Source organism: Talaromyces rugulosus, chromosome II, assembly GCF_013368755.1.
Source record: "Talaromyces rugulosus chromosome II, complete sequence".
In the NCBI taxonomy this organism is placed as follows: Eukaryota; Fungi; Ascomycota; class Eurotiomycetes; order Eurotiales; family Trichocomaceae; genus Talaromyces; species Talaromyces rugulosus.
In genome coordinates this window covers 3,006,660-3,027,475 of record NC_049562.1, presented here as the reverse complement: position 1 = coordinate 3,027,475, position 20,816 = coordinate 3,006,660, and the positions used below count along the sequence as shown (strand labels likewise).

The 20,816-nt window shown below is 41.3% G+C and overlaps 2 protein-coding genes across 2 annotated transcripts; both read left to right on the top strand.

Annotated features, from left to right (window-relative positions):
- Nucleotides 1–1,182: 1,182 nt before the first annotated feature.
- On the top strand, nt 1,183–2,199 carry TRUGW13939_03532 (uncharacterized protein; the record flags this gene model as incomplete). Its single annotated transcript, XM_035486712.1, has 1 exon — nt 1,183–2,199. One exon carries the CDS (start codon nt 1,183–1,185, stop codon nt 2,197–2,199), a length of 1,017 nt encoding a protein of 338 aa, XP_035342605.1.
- Nucleotides 2,200–12,026: 9,827 nt separating this feature from the next.
- On the top strand, nt 12,027–17,685 carry TRUGW13939_03531 (uncharacterized protein; the record flags this gene model as incomplete). The annotated part of the gene is made up of 2 exons (XM_035486711.1): nt 12,027–17,625; nt 17,678–17,685. The coding sequence occupies 2 exons, from the start codon at nt 12,027–12,029 to the stop codon at nt 17,683–17,685; spliced, it is 5,607 nt and encodes a 1,868-aa protein (XP_035342604.1).
- Nucleotides 17,686–20,816: the final 3,131 nt, after the last annotated feature.

The following is a 20,816-nucleotide window of genomic DNA, read 5'->3' as shown; positions in this document are numbered from 1 at the left end:
AACACAATTAAACTAAATATATATTAATAAATAAGTGTTTTTATATAATAAATTCTAAATATAATAAATATATCTATCTTTATAATAGTTATTCTATTAATTATATTTATTAAAATATATCTAATATATCTTTAGTCTAATAATAGTTTTATTAGCTATGTTATCTATATAATCATGTGACTTTATTATATTAATTTTTCTATAACTATCTGTGTAAGTACTTATAATAGCTTTGCTTAGGTAAGTAGCGTCTGTAGGCCTATTGATTGGCTATAGTTAATCGAATCTTCTGACAAAAACCTTCTATCCAGCTATAAAGCTACTTCTATCCTTAAAAATAGTCTTAGATTTAATTATTACATTATTTCTCTTCTTTAAAAATATTTATTCTTAAGTATTAATTATTAATTTATTATTATCTATATACTTTTTAATAAATTAATCTTTCTTTATAACTTTTATCTATATATCTAACCAGCATAGTAAACCTAGCTTCTTAAAATTAATATTATAAAATAATTTTAATATTAATAAAGTATTTAAAAAGTACTCTATTAAATACTATATTAAATCTAGATCTTTATTTAATTAACTTATTTAATAATATAACTTTTTTTAATATATTTATACATCTTATAATTGTTAGGGTCTTAGCCCCTGGGATACTCAGGCTTCGCTCTCGTAGAATAACCGCACCTGGTCCGCACCTGGTTCGCCATAGAAGAACCCCCTGACGCTACACCAGATTCGCTAGGGCGCCCCCGGGACCCACACTCGCCTGTATCGACATTCGACAATGCGAACCCCTGCGAACCTTTTCCTTCTCTTTCTCACGTTCGAATCTACTCAATTCCTGGACCTACATAAGGCCAGTAAGACGGGACCTAGCCCGTAACATTAGATTCGAACGTCTCGCCCCCCTCCCCTATTTAAAGGGTCGAGAACGCGCCACTCCCCTCACCCGAAGGGTTGAGCTATACGATCGCTCCTCGTTCGTTCGAGTCGAGCCCCTGAGAACCGTACCAACTCTCCTCATTCGGAGGATTGAATTATTATATCGCCGCTCCTCGACGACCGAGTTGAGCATTGAGAAATTTCCCCATTATGACGAATAGCCCACCGAGGGACGGCCCGGACCGAAGGGGCATACCTTTGGAACCGAACCAGCTGTTATTGGAACAAATGCAACGAATGGAACTCCTTCTGACGAATATGTCCGCTCGCCTATCGCATGTCGAAGGACAAGTTAACAATACGACCGAACCACCTATGCCCGAGGTCCCTACTGATGCCACACCATCGGTAACCCCTATGTACAGTGCGAACAAACCGCGCCACTCCCTTGACCATCCCGATAAATATGACGACTCTGATCGTTCACGATATATGCAGTTCGTGGCAATCCTATATGCAAAATTGACGGTCGATGCACCAGCGATCGGAGGACCGTACGAGCAACTGTGGTACGCCTATGGACGGTTGGCAGGAAAGGCCCAGACGAAGGTCTACCCCTGGATGCGGCTTCATGGGAACGTAAATACGGTCACCCCCGCTACACTAGAAGCTTTCTTTGCGCACCTTAACGTGCTGTTCGAAGATCATCAACTTGTGGAGAAGGCGAACCTTGAACTTAACCGTATACGACAGGGGCGCACCCCTTTCCAGGACTTTATCAGCGAATTTGAACGGATATTACTTCTTGCAGGAGGTCAATCATGGACCGACGACGTAAAAATCTCACGACTGAAAACCGCGATTAACCAAGAAATGAGGCGTGCGACTGTCGGGAGCGACATGCCGAAGCAGTACGAAGCTTTCTGCGAACGCTTACACCGAGTAGCGAACGACCTTGAAGAGCTGAAAAGGATTGACAACATCCAGTCCCGATACAAGCGGAACACTTCCCGTCCGCTCACAAAAGGAACCTCCCCCGACAGAGGACAGCCCCAAGTCATGGACTGGACACCTGCGGGCCTGCCAATTAATACTGTCAGAACGGACAACTGTTTTCGATGCGGAAAACCGGGTCATATTGCCCAATACTGCCCCGAACCTGCGCCGCTCCGTCGGGCGCCATCTCCGAGGAACCGTGGCAAGAAGAAACACGATACGTTCACGAGAATATCCAACACCGGAGTAAAGGAGAATGAAACCGAATCTGATACAGGCTCAGATAGCACATCAGAGTCAAAAGAGTAGCTCCTGCGCAAAGTCGCCCGCAGGAGCCAAAATGCAAAACAGCTCGTGACTTCGAGAATTTTAAGAAGATGGTTGGAAGGTTTGACGGACCCCCATTCAATATAGACGCATGGTTAGACCGTAGAACCAATGCCAATGCTTTAATTGATAGTGGGTGCCTCACCTATGGGATCATCAAAGAGACCTTCGCTCGAAAGAAAAAGCTGAATTGTAGCGCTATTAAACCTCGACCTATTAAGGGATATGATGGTTCGGCACCTCAATACATCAAAGAAATTGCATGCGTGACATTAGATATCGGGGGAAATATACAGGAGAAAGCCTACTTCTATGTGGTTCCGAAGTGCGAATACGATATGATATTGGGTCTCCCATGGATGGAACACCAACATGTAAGAATTGACGCCGCTGGAGGCCGACTGGAATTCGGGAACGGAATATCCGTCGATAAAAAGAACCTGTTACGACCTGAGTACGCCCCCCGACAGATCGGTGCAGCTGCGGTGAACGCTTTGAAAAGGATGCGAAGCAGGAAAAAGGAGGTCGACATATTTGCAGTCTCCATGCGGGATATTGAGAAAGCTCTGGCCCCGAAACCACAGACAGACCCAGGGAACAAGCTACCTAAGCATTACCACGAGTTCCTGGAACTATTTGACCCGAAGGAAGCTGACAAGCTACCACCGTCACGTCCGAATATCGACCATCAGATTGAACTAATTGACGCCGACGCGAAGGGGCGCAAGCCAGAGATACCATGGGGCCCTCTCTATAACATGTCACGGGAAGAACTGCTGGTCCTACGGAAAACTCTCCACGACTTACTGTCGAAGGACTTCATACGTGTGAGCAACTCGCCCGCTGCAGCGCCGGTACTGTTTGTAAGGAAACCCGGAGGAGGACTGCGCTTCTGCGTCGATTATCGGGCGCTCAACGCTATGACAAAAAGGGACCGATATCCACTACCGTTAATACATGAGACCCTACAACGAATATCTAAAGCCCGATGGTTTACAAAGCTTGACGTTACAGCGGCCTTCCATAAGATACGCATCGCCGAAGGAGACGAGTGGAAGACAGCTTTCCGAACCAGGTTTGGACTCTATGAATGGTTAGTAACACCTTTCGGCCTTACCAATGCGCCGAGCACGTTTCAACGATACATCAATTGGACCCTTCGCGAGTTCCTGGACGACTTTGTATCTGCCTATCTGGACGACGTGCTTATCTTTACGGAAGGCAGCCGCGCGCACCATCGGAAACAGGTAATGAGGGTGCTAGAACGCCTGCGCACTGCGGGACTACAGCTAGATATCAATAAATGCGAGTTCGAGGTGCAGACAACAAAATACCTCGGATTCATATTAGAAGCTGGAAAAGGGATCCGAATGGACCCCGCGAAAGTCTCTGCCATTTTGGAATGGAAAGCCCCAACGTGTGTGAAAGACGTGCGATCGTTCCTAGGGTTCGCAAATTTCTACCGACAGTTTATCCGAGGGTATTCCGACATAATCCGTCCGCTGACAGAACTGACTAAAAAGGGAACTACCTTCGTTTGGACCAAGGCCGCCAATGAAGCCTTCGAACAACTAAAGCAAATGTTTGTGAGCGACCCAATACTAGTGCAATTCGACCCCGAGCAGGATACAATCGTGGAAGCCGACTCTTCGGGATATGTCGTAGGGGGGACATTATCACAGTACGATAACAAAGGACTCCTACGAACCTGCGCCTACTTCTCCCGAAAGTGCACGCCCGCGGAGTGCAATTACGAGATCCACGATAAGGAGCTATTGGCGATAATAGCGTGTCTGAAGCAATGGGAACCTGAACTAATTGGCACTAAGGAGTTTACTATCCTGACCGACCACCGGAATCTTAAATACTTCATGCAGCTCCGACGGTTGAATGAAAGGCAAATGAGATGGGCCGGTATACTCTCACGCTTCAACTATAAGCTCCAATACCGGCCAGGGCGACTAGCTGCCAGACCTGATGCACTATCGCGACGCTCGCAAGATATGCCCGATGGGATTGACGATGAACGCCTAGCATACCGAAATAAGCGTCTTATCAACCCTAACAAGGTACGGAGAGACTATCCAGAACAACCTCCCCAGGGTCGCTTATCGAACACCGCACCTGAACCCCATGTCCACGCTACCCACATAGAGCACTTAACGTCAATTGGAGAACAGTGGCGACTAGCCGAAGCCGAGGATAAGAATTATGAACGAATCAAAGAGGCCGTACGCCAGAAGCTCCCGCGGTTCCCTCAAGACCTACAACTTCGCACCATGGTATCCGAATGCACGATCGATGCAGCGGACCGGTTACTATTTCGAAACCGACAATGGGTACCAAACAGCGAACCACTCCGCACTCGTATTATACAAGATACGCACGACTCCTATCTCACCGGACACCCAGGCCGAAACATGACCTATGCCATCGTGGCCCGACAACTATATTGGCCGAACCTATCTGAGGATGTCCGAAGGTTCGTGAATAACTGCGACAAATGTGGTGCGAACACCGTATGGAGACAACGCCGACAAGGGTTATTAAAACCGCTCCCTGTTCCCTCGCGAATGTGGCGAGATATTAGTATGGATTTTATAGAGAAACTCCCAATGTCCGACGGGAATACGAATCTCATGGTAATCGTTGACCGACTGGGAAAAGGGATTATATTGGTACCATGCAAACACATAGATACTGAGACAGTGATATCGAAGTTCGTTGACCGATTCATACGCGAACATGGGCCGCCTAGCAGCATTATATCGGATCGGGGCACGCAATTTGTTAATGACCTTTGGAAAGGCGTGTGCGAACGTCTAAAGATCATGAGACGATTGTCAACCGCGCATCACCCCCAAACTGATGGACAGACGGAACGTGCTAACTCTGTGGTGGAAGAATACCTGCGGAACTTCTGTACCTACCTCCAAACCGACTGGAGCCCACTAACCGCAATTGCGCAACTCGCAATAAACGGGCGCGACGCTACTGCAACTGGTATCAGCCCCTTCTTCCTGACCCATGGATACAACGTCGAACCACTCCAGTTAGATGAAGCTATCCCCACATCTGAGCAGCAAAGACCCGCCGCCGAACGTGCAAACGATATAGTTACTAAGCTACGGCAGGCCTTTGATATAGCGCAGACTGAGCTTGTCTCAGCGCAGCAGCGAATGGAAGATAGTGCGAACCGTCGCCGAGAGACTCCTCTGGAGTATAAAGTAGGACAGAAGGTATGGTTAGACCTTCGGAACATTCGGACCGAACGACCTTCGAAGAAGCTGGACGCCCGACATGCGAAATATACTATACTAGAGAAAGTGGGATCCCATGCGTACCGACTCGATGTCCCCGGAACTATTCATGATGTTTTTCATACGACGCTCCTCCGCCCTGCGGGCACACGTCCGCTCCCTTCACAGACCCGACACGATTACCAGCCACCAGCGCACCTAGTAGAAGGCAATGAAGAGTACCTAGTCGATAGCATACTCGACGAACGGACCATACGTCGGGGCCGCGGACATATGAAGCAATACCTTGTCCGTTGGACCGGATATGCGCGACCTACATGGGAACCTGCCCGGTCCATGGAAGACACCGAAGCACTCGACCACTGGCTCCAACACCACAACGCCCTTGCCGAAGGGGGGGAGTAATGTTAGGGTCTTAGCCCCTGGGATACTCAGGCTTCGCTCTCGTAGAATAACCGCACCTGGTCCGCACCTGGTTCGCCATAGAAGAACCCCCTGACGCTACACCAGATTCGCTAGGGCGCCCCCGGGACCCACACTCGCCTGTATCGACATTCGACAATGCGAACCCCTGCGAACCTTTTCCTTCTCTTTCTCACGTTCGAATCTACTCAATTCCTGGACCTACATAAGGCCAGTAAGACGGGACCTAGCCCGTAACAATAATAAATCTAATTTAAAAATATATTTTATTTTATATAATATCTTATATAGTTTTTTAAACTAATAATCTAGTTTTCTATCTAGTTATTCTATATTCTATCTTTTATTACTAATATAAATATAATTATTAACTTTAAAATCTATTTTTTATCTTCTCACTGGCCCATGCCCGGCGGGCATGCACCGAGACTTATAGCGCTATCAAGGCCAACTAGCTCACTGCAAAGCTTGCAAGACGCACCCAACAGGTAGGCCAGGCCTACCAACCCCCCCGGGGATGGAAGCTTGACCCAATAGTGGCAAGCACCCCCAAGCACCTGGCGCGGCGGTATTACCAATTCAAGACCGGCCACACCCCAATCGGGGCCTATCTGCACCGAATCAAGGCCTGAGACTCCCCTAATTGCTTGGGGTGCTCTAGGGGGACTGAGATGATAAGATACCTTCTTACAAACTGTCGACAGTGGTGCCACTAGCGGGAAAAACTATATGCTGGCTTGGCCGAAGTGGGGGTAAAGGTCCTGCAGGATAGTGAGTAGTGCCCCGAAGCACGTCTATTCCAGGATTTAAAGGCTACTACAGCGCTGCTGGCGTTTATAGGGGCCATTAGAGAGCGAGAGGATAATCAACAGGCCTGGGAGCAGGCCTATAAGACTGATAATTGGGGCATTGAGGCCCTGGATGAGGGAGAGCGAGAGGGAGAAGGATAGCGGGCAGGGGCGGCCCGCTATTATAGGCAACGCCCAAACGTTAGTGGCCATAAGGAGGGGGTAGTGGTTGCTACCCACTATAAGCCCCCGAATCATCCTGCGCATATAAGTGGCATGGGGTGAGGAAAGTGCAAGATACCTTGAAAGCCTGGATCCAATGGGGGTAGAGGCACCGGCTTATGGGGGGCAACCCCTATAAGCAGGCCTAATCCACATGAATCGCTGTCTGTCATAGCCTAGGGCTCGGTATAGACGTTAAATTTGATTAAATAATAATAATAATAATATTTTTTATCTATTTTAAAAAAAAATATTTCTATAGATTTCTATAATAATAATATAGCTATAAAGTTAATAATTAATAAATATTCTAACTAGTTATTTATTATAAAATTAATATATAGCTATAATTATTACTAAAACTTTTAATTTACTATCTTTATTTATCTATCTATCTAGATATACTATACTATTAATAATTTTATTTTAATATAAAGAATTTAGTATGCCTTTTTTTAAACCTTAAAAATAAACTAGTCTTTTTAATCTAATATAATACTATCTAATAGATCTATTTATAGAAAAATATATTAAATCTATAACTTTATTTATATCTCTAGCTATCATCCTTTTATAGTATAATATAGAAACTAATTTTTTAATTAAATAGTTGATAGTAACAAAAATATTATTAAATCTTTATTTATTCTAGAGCAGTTCTATAAAATCTATTAATAAATATTATTAAAATTATGCTGAGATTAATAGTAATTAAAAAAGTTTAAAAATCTTATTTCTATATATATTTATCTTTTTATATATTTTATAATTATTTATATATTAATTTATATTATTACTCTATATTTCTTAGTAGAATTATTTTTAGATTAGCTTTAGTATCTTTATATATTCTAAATATACTATTATAGATTATTAATATACTTTATCTAGTAATTATACTTGTAAATCATTTTTCTTAGAAATATAAAGTTATTTATTAAAGAAAAATTATTTTTTAATTACTCTATAACTCTTCTTTTTCTTTAAAAATAAGATTTTAATGTTTTTCTTTATAATATATTCTTTATTAGCTGCTAATATCTTAATAATAATATTATTCTTTATAGTTAGAGTGACCAGTTCTATATATACTATTTTAAATATAATCTTATTATTAATTTTATATTATAGTAATAAGATCTAGTTTTAATAATTAAGATTTTTTATTTTTTTATTTTCTTTTTAAGTAAGGATGTCTACTAATATATTTATTTTTTTAATTAGTATTTAAATATAAAGTAGTATTTTTTTAAAAACTTATATTATTAAGTTTATTAGATATTTAAAGCTTTAGTAATTATAAAGTATTTAAAAATTTAATAATCTAATAGAATATTAAAAGATTTTTATTTTTTTAAAGTCTTTATTACTGCTAATAATTTTTTATTATAGATATTATAATTATACTTAGTTAAAATTATTAATACTAAATAATATATAACTAAATACTATTCTTTATCTTTATATAGTTAAAATAGGATTATAGCTATTATTTTATTTAATATATCTATTTCTATATAGATTTAATAATTAAAATTATAATAAATTAGTATTAGAGCTTTTAATAATTTCTTTTTTAAATTTTTAAATATTTTTTTATATTCTTTATTTTATATAAATAAAATATTAATTTAAATAAGATAATATAATAATCTTATAGTTTAGCTATAGATCTTTATAAACTTCTAATAAAAATTATAGAAACTAAAGAATAACTATGATCTTAAAACTATTATTAATTGTCAAAACGTATCAACCGTTCTTTACCAGAATGGGTGTTCGTTGGTAGTATTCTGCTGAATAAGATAGAGATGTCGGTATCTAGGGTTGGGTAGGGAAATATCTCTTGTGAACAAAAGGATATTTAAAAGTAACTTATTGATAAGCTAGATAAAGTATAGATCTAATTTAGTATAAAAATAAAATACGATTAAATTAAATATATATTGGTAAATAAGTATCTTTATATAGTAAATTCTAAATATAGTAAATATATTTATCTTTATAGTAGTTACTCTGTTAACTATATTTATTAAAATATATTTAATATATCTTTGGCCTAACAATGGCTCTGTTAGCTATGTTATCTGTATAATTACATGATTTTATCGCGTTAATCTGTGAGGATATTATATAGAGAGCAGGCAAGAGTTGGATTCGATAGTAAAGCTATGATTCGCTAGGTAGTCAAACTGATTGCTGACCTTCGGCAACCCCTATACGAAGGTCAGTATATATATACCACTTCATTAGTGGCTTAGCAACCCTCTGTGAAGCTAGTGTAGCAAGGTACGGCATCTAGTGTATCCCGAAGGTCTCACAGCCTCATATTACCCCCCCTTTTCTTAGAAGCTGCGCCGGTGTTCTTTGTGTAGGTTCTTATAGAAGGTGTAAATAAGCTCAGACATTATTGTTACAGGGACCAGCGCGTATAATATATAGACCCATCTACACATATTATTGATATATTATTTATAGATTAGACCATTATTTATTTCTTCTTCCTTATTATCAAACAGTCTATCATACTGCTACTAATCCTATACTTATCCCCCCTACTCTCTCATTCATTTATGCTATCTAAATATAAGTAATATATCCTCTGCTAATTATCTTATATTAATTGCGATACCTATTTAAATATTTACTCAGTTTATTGTTCGCTAACAGTTTACAGAATAGCTCTAAAAAAAAAGATCTTCTACTATCTCCTAGCTACTTCGCTAATTACCTTGTCCTCTAGTAGGGATATCTCTACATCAGGCCGTACCCAGCCAACACGTACTACTAGTGATATAGCTACTAGTATACTACAGTCTACAATACAGAAGAAATCATTAAAGAAATCACTTTTAAAGAAAAGCAAATCCACCACTGCTCCCCTCTCTACAAAGAAGCGTATACGCTCTCCCTCCCCTATCAATACCAATAAGGACGACATCGAGAATAAAAATAACAACAATAATAAAGATGATAAAACCAATACTGCGCCACCCAACACACCAACCCCCTCACCCCGTCACAGGCCTCATGCGCGTCTTCTAAAGATGTATTTCCTGCCTTACCAACAGTGCCTACAGTCATTAGACTACAACCCTGACCTAGAATGCCCCAGCCCTAGCAACAAACCCTACCCCCAGTGCAAGAGATTAAAAAAGTCTACAGCCAAGTACTGCCCAATAAGTTCCCCTTTCGCCTATATGTTTCTGCAGATATTAACGTTCACTAGGTTCCTACAGGGCAGCTCAACCAGGCTGCCACAACTGTAGAACTAATAGTAACCCATACTGCCAGTTAGAAGAATACCATCAAGGCATTGGACATGGTGATATATTATTGATCTAATCCTCATTCAGCTAAGCTCTTAACCAATATAGGTAGTTCTGCTCTTACTATAGCGACGCAGAGTAATTCGCCCACCATTATAACAACAGATCTTCCAGCTACTACCCAGCAGTTTATGAGCCAATACTCTGCCCCCTTCAGCAGCCCCATATTAGGTATTACTGCCCTATATAGGCTAACTATATCGCTCTACATACAGCACAGATTACCCACCCCTGATTACAGGGAACCCTTTAGTGTGACGTGCCTTTTCCAAAGATATTCGATTCCTATCTAGGGGTGCGATTCTCTAAAACAACAAGCATGGGAAAGGAATCTAACTACCAGGACCTGTGGGAAGGTTTTATCTTGTGTGCTTAGGTAACCAGCTTGACCCCTTATGGCCCTGGGGTGAGGCTATCCCCAGATCTGGCACTGCGGGTTAAGGTTGATGCCCTTCCTGCCTGAGGCTTTCTATCCAGCCATAAGGCTGCTTCTATCCTTAGGAATAGCTTTAGGCTTAGCTGTCATATCATCCCCCCCTTTGGAAATGCTTGCTCTCAAGCATTGGTTATTAGTCTGTTATTATCTGTATATTCTTCAATAAATTGATTCTTCTCTATAGCTTTTATCCATGTATCCAATTAGCGCGGTGGACCTGGCTTTTCGGGGTTGGTATTATAGAACGATTTTAGCGTTAGTAGAGCGTTCGAAAAGTACTCTGCTGGATACTATACTAGATCTAAATCCCTGTCTAGCTAGTTTACTTAATAGTATAGCTTTTTCTAGTGTATCTAGGAGTCTAGGATTTTATTAACTTTCTATTTTAAATTTCTGTTAATCTAAAGCTTAGGATATTCTTTCTCTAGTTAATTAGTGAGAGGCTTGGTTAAAGTAATGTAATAGAGCTTGTTTAAAGAAAAGATATAGTATACTTATATACTTTATAGCAAATCTAATTCAAAGATATATCTTATCTTATATAGTATCTTATATAGCTCTTTAGACTAATAGCTTAGCTTCCTGTCTAGTTATTCTATATCCTATCCTTTGTTACTGACATAGATGTCATAAGAATCGTGAACGCTCAGCCAATCGATAAGTAGCGGACGCTACTTACATAAGCAAGCTGCCTGAAACTCCTATGGAGTAGACTTGCTAATTGTAGGAACGAAGACGGAAGTGACTACACGAGAACTCACGTGATCTGGACAGTGCAGATGCACTGGTTTAGTGAAGACACACCAGGTGGACATACACCCTAAATGGTGCGGCTGCACCATTTCCGTGCAAATACACTTAGTGCAGAACCACCTACCCTGTGCGAGTACACCCGGTGCGGATGCACCCCAGCGGTGCGCATGCACCATGTCAGTGGAAGTGCACCATGGCACGTGACTATGCAGGGAACATAGCCAAACATAGCCAGACTATGTTTGGATATGTCAACAACATAGCCAACAGAGCATCGACTATGCTCGCTATGTTTAGGATCAGCTATATAAGGACACTCATTTACCATCATGTATCTAGCTCATTGTGTTTTATTCTCTCAAGCAAATAGCATATTACTATTACTCTTCAACATACTTTGCAGCCTATCATTGCGATAGTACTCTACTTATCCTAGGATTGCCTTACACAACGTTCTCATCTTGTCTTCTGTTAGCAGAATACCCACCCCGATTCACATCTTGGTGACGAGTTGTTGAACCGATTGACAATAAAACACCCTCATAACACGAAGTTTTGAGAACTAGGTAAGCAATCAAACCTTACTAACGAGCTAATCATGGCAGGAAATAGCAATGCACCAGCAGCAGGACCGGCAACTCCGCGCCCACCTGCAAGACAAGCAAGACCAGTCGATCAAGACAGTGACGATGAACCCGACGAGCAAACCCAGCAAAGATTCACCACGTTGGAAAGAGTCATCGATCAAATGAATGAACACATTCAAAGACTGCAAGCTGCAATCGCTGAAAGAGACGATCATGTCAACCAACTCGAAGCTCAAGTCATGGCTATACCACCTGGCGAAGCTGGAACAGCCGGCAACAGGGTCAAACTACCAAAACCCATGACCTTCGACGGAACTAGATCTAAGTTGAAGACATTTTTGGTCAACATGGAAATGCATATCGAAGCCAACCAGATCACCCATGACAAAAAGAAAATGATCTTTGTGGCATCATGCTTTACCGATGCAGCAGCAGAATGGATACAACCCATGCTAAGTGAATTGTACACTACCGACAGAAGTAGTTGGGGGACTATCACCAGGGAACTGTTTTCGAACTACGGCATGTTCAAACAGAAACTTGGAGAAGCGTTCGGAAACATCGACGAGCTACGGACCGCGGAAAGACAACTAAGATACCTACGACAGACCGGATCCGCTCAGCAGTTGGCAACCAAATTCCGACAGATAGTAACACCACTACACTATGATGATGCTATTCAAATCGCAACCTTTGAGAACATGCTCAAGGAAGAAGTCCAGACGGAACTCATCAAACTCGACCGACCCGACAACATTGACAGATTCATTGAGATGGCGGTCAAGATTGACAACAAACTGTTCGAGATCAAACAGAAGCGACAGGAGTTTCAGAGATGGAAGAAAGTTGGAGGATTCCCTCAGTATGCCAACACATCGGCAAAGCGAGGAACCCAATACGACAAGGACGGCGATGTCAAGATGCAGCTCAACAACGTGATCAGTAAGGAAGAAATGGCCAAGCGCAAGGAAAACAAAGCTTGTTACAAGTGCGGACGAAAAGGACACTTTGCACGACAGTGTCGATCAGGGCAAAACAAACAGAACGGTAACGTCAGCCCTCAAAAAATAACAACAGTCCATCAACAAGTTGCGGCCATACACCAGACAATTGTGACCCCCTCGGACAGTGAGGAGGAGGAGTCAGAAAATGAACAGGTCGACGAAGTCAAGGACTTCTGGGGACCGATACTAGAAAAGGAAATATACGAATCGCTCAAGAAATTCGAGCAAGAAGATAGCCCTGGGCAATCTAAGGGACGCCTCAGACAGAGTTCAGAAAGGGAACCACCCCAGGAAGAAGACGCTAACCCGGAAGAAGCGCAACCTCACCTACGACGAGGTCAAGAGAAAGGACCGATCAGAGAACCTCGCAGAGAAGACCAATACAGCAAAACCGCTGGACGGCGTATTGATGACCTTTCATCAGGAAGTGAAAGCCGACACCCCCTGACGTTTCGAGACGGTGGAAAAGACAGAGAAGTTGACCACGAGGACTCGGATCGAGAATCAGACACCCCGCAACATTCACAGTTAACAAGAACAACAAACCTCAGAAGAGACGCCGCAAGGGCGATCGACCAAGCAAATGAAACAATCAGACTGTTCCAGAAACGACCACCAATCACAAAGAAAGAATGGGATTCAGTCCTAGGAACCAGCACGACGGTTCCAGGAATAAAAATTGAGATTCCAGAAACAAGCAAAGAAGAACTGAAAACAGACAGCGAAGACTCCGAAACAACAGAAGAATTCCCTGAAATCGACTACGAAGAACCAAAACGAGAATGCAGTTGCAAACCACCCAAACCAGTATGTTGGGAAGACTCTATTCAGACATACCGACAACACATCCTCGAATGCGAAAAATGCCACGAGTGGACATTTCACAAATGCGATATGCACGGAAAAAAGAACATCGCACTCGCAAACGAATTCGAATACGTCTCACTCACCAAAGGAACACGGTTGTGCCACCCGATGCTTGGGCATACCGAAAGATGTTCATGCATGTACTACCCACAATATGGAGGACACCATCACAAGAAAATACACTGGACGCAATGCTATGAGTCAAAATGTCCGACTCACCTCGAAGAAAAGGAAAAGAACAAATGGAAGCCAACGGCACCGATGATCATCTATCAACCCATCCCGGACTGCCCGAAGGGCTGGAACGAATGTTGGTGCTACGCAGAAGAAATTTGGCACCCTTTCCATAATAGCATCGAAACTGACCAGTGCTACGCGAAAAAATGTCCATACCACGAAGGACGAGTCATCTACACCGATGAAGACTGGACCGAAATTGTTCTATCACAGAAACGATACCTTGAGAGGCACAGAAAGGGACACCACCTTATTGCCACAACTATCAAGACAGGAGAAACTGTGATCATTATCAAGGGAACAATCAACGGACACGAAGCCAAACTACTCCTCGACTCGGGAGCATCAACGAACTACATTAGCGAAGCATACGTCAAGAAAAACAGGATCCAAACGCACGAGACAAACCTATGGCATACTGTACAAAATTTTGAAGGACAAATCACGATCGAAGGATTCGTACGACGAACTGGAAACATCACACTCAAATCAGGAGAACACGAAGAAAGCATCCAACTGGATTTAAGTCCGTTCGAGCGAAAGGATTTCGACATTATACTCGGAATGACGTGGCTACGGAAACATAATCCTGTCATTGACTGGAAACACGAGACGGTGTCAATAGACCTGAAAACGCTGCAAACAGAGCAGATGGGGATCAAGCCGAACCAGCAGTTGAAGGTGAAACATGCTGAAGAAATAAACGAAATAGGCCGACAAATTGAAACACGAAAGAAACCAAAAGAAATCTACGAAAAAGAACTAAAGGAAGTGCTCGACAAGCTACCAGAAAAATATCGGGACTTTACCGAATTATTTGTGAAGAAAGAATATCGACTACCACAACACGAAACAGAATACGAAGCAGAGATACCGCTCAAGGAAGGAGCACAAGTACCACAAGTGAAGCAACGACAAATCTCACAAGATGAACTCCGAACTACTAAGGAATTCATTGAGAAATTCTTAGCAGCCGGTTACATCAGAGAATCAAAAGCAAAGGCTTCTGCACAAGCAATGTTTGTACCAAAACGCGACGGATCACCACGAATGGTCATCGACTACCGAAAATTAAACAATATGACCGAAGACGACGCAAACAAAGCACCACACCAGGAACAGAAGAGAGATTTATTGCAAGGCGCAAAAATCATGACAATGTTCGACGTTGAATGGGGATACTACAACCTACGAATGAAAAATGACGACATCTGGAAAACAGCATTCCTTACAGACTTGGGACTGTACGAATGGCTAGTAGCGCCTATGGGACTCAAACGGCTACCAGCAGAATTCGCGAGGTTTATGACCCACATCCTACGGGAATACCTTAACCTCTTCGTTGCAGTATACTTCGATGATGTTATAGTCTACTCAAAAGACCCCAAGGAACACGATAACCATGTACGACTGGTTATGACAAAACTCATGGAAGCAGGATTAACTCTCAAAATCAAGAAGTGTGAATTCGACACCACACGAGTCAACTACCTAGGAATGGTATATACAACAAACGGACTAGAAATACCGAAAGAGAAATTAGACGCTATCCTCGAATGGCCAACTCCAACGAACGTCCACGACGTACAATCTTTTCTTGGAGCCAGCGGATACGTTCGACGATATCTTGAGAAATACTCAGACGTTACAACACCAATGACAGAATTGCTGAAAAAAGACGAACCATTCGATTGGACAGCAAGAAGACAACGATCTTTTGAAAACGTTAAAGAACTCGTTAAAATTGCGCCAATATTACAACTGTTTAACCCAGAATTACAAAGCATTCTACGAACAGACGCATCTGGATATGCTCTTGGAGCAATCCATGAACAAATCAATGAAAAAGGAGAAACGCAGATTGTCGCATTCTACTCGAGAAAGTTTACATCGGCGGAAGTTAACTACGACGTCCACGACCGAGAATTACTCGCGATAGTTCAAGCATTTCGACAATGGCGGCACTATCTCCAAGGAGCAAAACATGAAGTAATCGTCAAAAGCGATCATCACAATTTGAAGTACTTCACGACAACAAAAGAATTATCTGGAAGACAAATACGATGGGCCGAAGAACTAGCCAAATTCAATTACAGGATTGAACATATTCCAGGAAAACAAAATGCAGCAGCAGACGCATTAAGCAGACGACCAGATTACGCAATCGGGATAGAACCCCCCAAGACAAACATTCTGCAAGAAGAATCAGGAGTTCTACGCCACAATCACAATGCGATCATTGCGACCGCAATAAGAGTTGTTGACGATGATCCGTTCTACGAACGAATGTATCGGGAAACCAACAAGGATCAAAAAATACAAGAAGAATTACAAGCCGGACAAGTTACGAAAAATGTTCAGAAAGGCTTAGCGATATGGAATGGAATGATCAGAGTACCGCAGAATATGACTACGGAAGTCATTCAGCGATACCACGATCCTCCAACAAAAGGACACCAAGGAGTTGAAAGGACAATCGAAATGATTACCCGAACATTCTACTTTCCTTATGTCCGAAAAAGGGTTGAGAATTACATCAGAAACTGCGACGAATGCAACAGAAACAAAGCAGTACACCACAAACCCTTTGGAAAAATGCAAATACCGGAAGTACCAGAAGAAGCATGGAAAAGTATCACTGTTGACTTTATCCAAGGACTACCGCAGTCCAAGGACCCAGTAACAGGAATTACCTACACCGATGCCATGATAACAGTCGACCGACTTACGAAATATGTTATCTTAGAACCAACACCAAAGGATATGACAGCAGAACAATGTGCAAAACTTATGTTACGAAAAGTTTTTGTATGGACCGGATTACCAAACGAACTTATCACAGACCGAGACAAGTTGTTTACATCCAAATATTGGCAGACAATTGCAAAGGCATGCGGAATGCATCACAAGTTATCAACCGCGAATCACCAACAGACTGATGGCCAGTCCGAGAGAATGATTCAAACAGTTGAACAGTATTTTCGACACTATTTAGATTGGGAACAAGACAATTGGGTAGAACTACTACCATTAGCACAGTTCGCATTAAACAATGCAGAAAACGCTACGACAAAACAAGTTCCACATTTTGCGAATCTTGGACGACACCCAAGAATGACATGGTCTGAAGTACCACGAGAAGGATTATCCGAAGCCGCGATAATACAAGCCAACAAACTACAGGCACTCCATCAGACAATATCGAAAGACATCAAGTGGGCTGAAAACCGAATGAAGACCTACTACGACAAGAAGCGCGAGGACGCGCCAATCCTCAAAAAGGGGGAGAAAGTTTACTTACTACGACGAACAATTGGACAGAAAAAATTCAACATTCCAAGCAAGAGACCAAGCAACAAACTTGACGCTATCAAATACGGACCTTTCACAATTCAAGAAAAACTCGCTAACGACAATTACAAACTCCGACTACCAGCAAGAATGAAAGTGCACCCAGTATTTCACATCTCATTATTGGAACCAACCGAAAACCCAGAAAACAGTAACGACGAAGCAACCGAGGATGAATATGAAGTTGAAAACATTCTAAAGAGAAAGTTAGTGGAAGGAAGAATCTTTTACTTAGTCAGCTGGAAAGGATACGGACCGGAACACAACTCATGGGAACCAGTTAGGCACTTGAACTGCCCCGAAAAGATTCGAGCGTTTCGCCAGAAAGAAACTCGGAGAGGACGTGGTCGAACTCGTTGTTAGACGACACGGGAAACTCCTGGATGGCAGCCGCAATCATCTCGTTTGATTTTTGCAGCTCGGCCTCTCGTTTCCGTTCCTCCTCCTCCTTTTCCTCCAAACGCTCCAACTCCTCCACATCCTTTATATCCGTTTGAATAAATTCTCCAGCACGCTTTCGGAGAAGTTTCCTTTGTTTATGCAAACGAGCCCGTTTGGCAAGGAGAGCCTCAAGCTCAGCATTCAACCGATCGTCATCGGCCTCAATCTTCTCTTGAGCCTTGATGAGCTTTTTCCACGCCAGGTCAGACGAGGCCATATCGCGACACTTGCAGCGACCAAAACCAACGCACTCGCTACAGCGACTCGAAATTTCAGATTTAATGCAAACCTTCCCTTGGACTGCACAACGATGACAAGGAATCGGCAGAATAATACCAGACTGTTCGATACGCAGCCGAAGGTTTTTCGTATTTATGTTTTGCTTTGACGACATGGTCAGAACATCACCACCAAGAATGTTAACAAGAAAGAAATTCGCCTACCTATGCGACGGGGGGCCTGCGACTATTTATGTGACTGTCGGGACGCCAGCCTTCGAAGGAGGGGATTGTCATAAGAATCGTGAACGCTCAGCCAATCGATAAGTAGCGGACGCTACTTACATAAGCAAGCTGCCTGAAACTCCTATGGAGTAGACTTGCTAATTGTAGGAACGAAGACGGAAGTGACTACACGAGAACTCACGTGATCTGGACAGTGCAGATGCACTGGTTTAGTGAAGACACACCAGGTGGACATACACCCTAAATGGTGCGGCTGCACCATTTCCGTGCAAATACACTTAGTGCAGAACCACCTACCCTGTGCGAGTACACCCGGTGCGGATGCACCCCAGCGGTGCGCATGCACCATGTCAGTGGAAGTGCACCATGGCACGTGACTATGCAGGGAACATAGCCAAACATAGCCAGACTATGTTTGGATATGTCAACAACATAGCCAACAGAGCATCGACTATGCTCGCTATGTTTAGGATCAGCTATATAAGGACACTCATTTACCATCATGTATCTAGCTCATTGTGTTTTATTCTCTCAAGCAAATAGCATATTACTATTACTCTTCAACATACTTTGCAGCCTATCATTGCGATAGTACTCTACTTATCCTAGGATTGCCTTACACAACGTTCTCATCTTGTCTTCTGTTAGCAGAATACCCACCCCGATTCACATCTTGGTGACGAGTTGTTGAACCGATTGACAATAGACATGGTCACTAACTCTGAAGTCTATTTCCTATCTGTATTTGTTCGCTTGCTATTGCTGTTTACCTTATACTTCTGTAATATTATTATAGGTATAGTCCTATATATACTCTAAATACTATATCTATATTTAGACTTTTTTCTTGTTTAGTGTGTAGCTTTTAGATAGTATTTATTTATTTATTTATTTAATCAAATTTAACGTCTATACCGAGCCCTAGGCTATGACAGACAGCGATTCGTGTGGATTAGGCCTGCTTATAGGGGTTGCCCCCTATAAACCGGTGCCTCTACCCCCATTGGATCCATGCTTTCAAGGTATCTTGCACTTTCCTCGCCCCAAGCCACTTATATGCGCAGGACGATTCGGGGGCTTATAGTGGGTGGCAACCACTACCCCCTCCTTATGGCCACTAACGTTTGGGCGTTGCCTACAATAGCGGGCCGCCCCTGCCCGCTATCCTAGTTCCTTGTTATAGATGTTATAATTATATTTAGCTAGGATTATTAATATAGAGTAGTATATAATTAGATGCTATTCTTTATCTTTATATAGTTAAGATAGGACTGTAGCTATTACTCCATCTAATACATCTATTTCTATGCGGATTTAATAATTAGGGTTGTAATAGACTAACACCAAGGCTTCTAATAATTTCTTTTTCAGACTTTTAAATACTTCTTCGCACTCTTTACTCTATATAAATAGAATATTAGTTTGAGTGAGGTAATATAATGGCCTTATAATTTAGCTATAGGCCTTTATAAACTTCTAATAGAAGTTATAGAAACCAAGGAATAACTATACTCCTAAAACTATTATTAATATCTTCTAGGAAAAAATAACCTCAATCTTTACTGGGTCAACCTCTATCCCCTCTGAAGTAATGATAAAGCCTAGATACTTAGTTAATGTAATATAGAACTTATATTTTTTGATACTAGCTTACAGTCCTATCTCTTAGAGTCTCTCTAACACCTATTACATATATATCTTATACTCTAGCTCATTCTCACTGTATATCAATAGATTGTTGATAAACACAATTATGAACTAATTAAGGTAGTCTATAAAGATATTATTAATTAGTTATTAAAATATTGCTAATCTATTAATAAGACTAAATAGCATTACCTTATACTTAAAAGTGCTATATTGATAATAGAAAGTAGTTAGATCTATAGAGTCTAGGTGTATTTAGATTTAGTAGAACCCCTACCTAATATCTAGCTTAGTAAAGATCTTTGCCTTATTTAAATGCTTAAAGACTTCCTTAATAAGTAATAGTAGATATTGGTTTTTTTTAGTTAAAGTATTCAGCTTGTAGTAATTAATATAGAAGTAGAATCTGCTATTAGCTTTCTTAACTATAAGGATTAAAGATATGAATAGTGTATTACTAAAGATAATAAATCCTTTATCCAGATTATTAATAATATAGTCTTAGACTGTTTAGAGCTATTCTTCTAATATTTAATATAAAAGATTATAACTTAACTCTAAGTCCTAATTTAACTCAATCTTATAGTTATACTTCTAGTGAACTGGTAACTTATCTGAGTAAATCTTTAAAAAGATATTAATAAACTTATAATACTAATCTAGTAGCTACTGCTTAATCTTTTTACTTTTAATTAACTTAGCTATTTTTTCCTTCTTAGTTTCTAATGTCTGCTTTATTTTGTAAAGACTAGTTATAAAGATATCTATAGTCTTGCTTTTTATATAATAA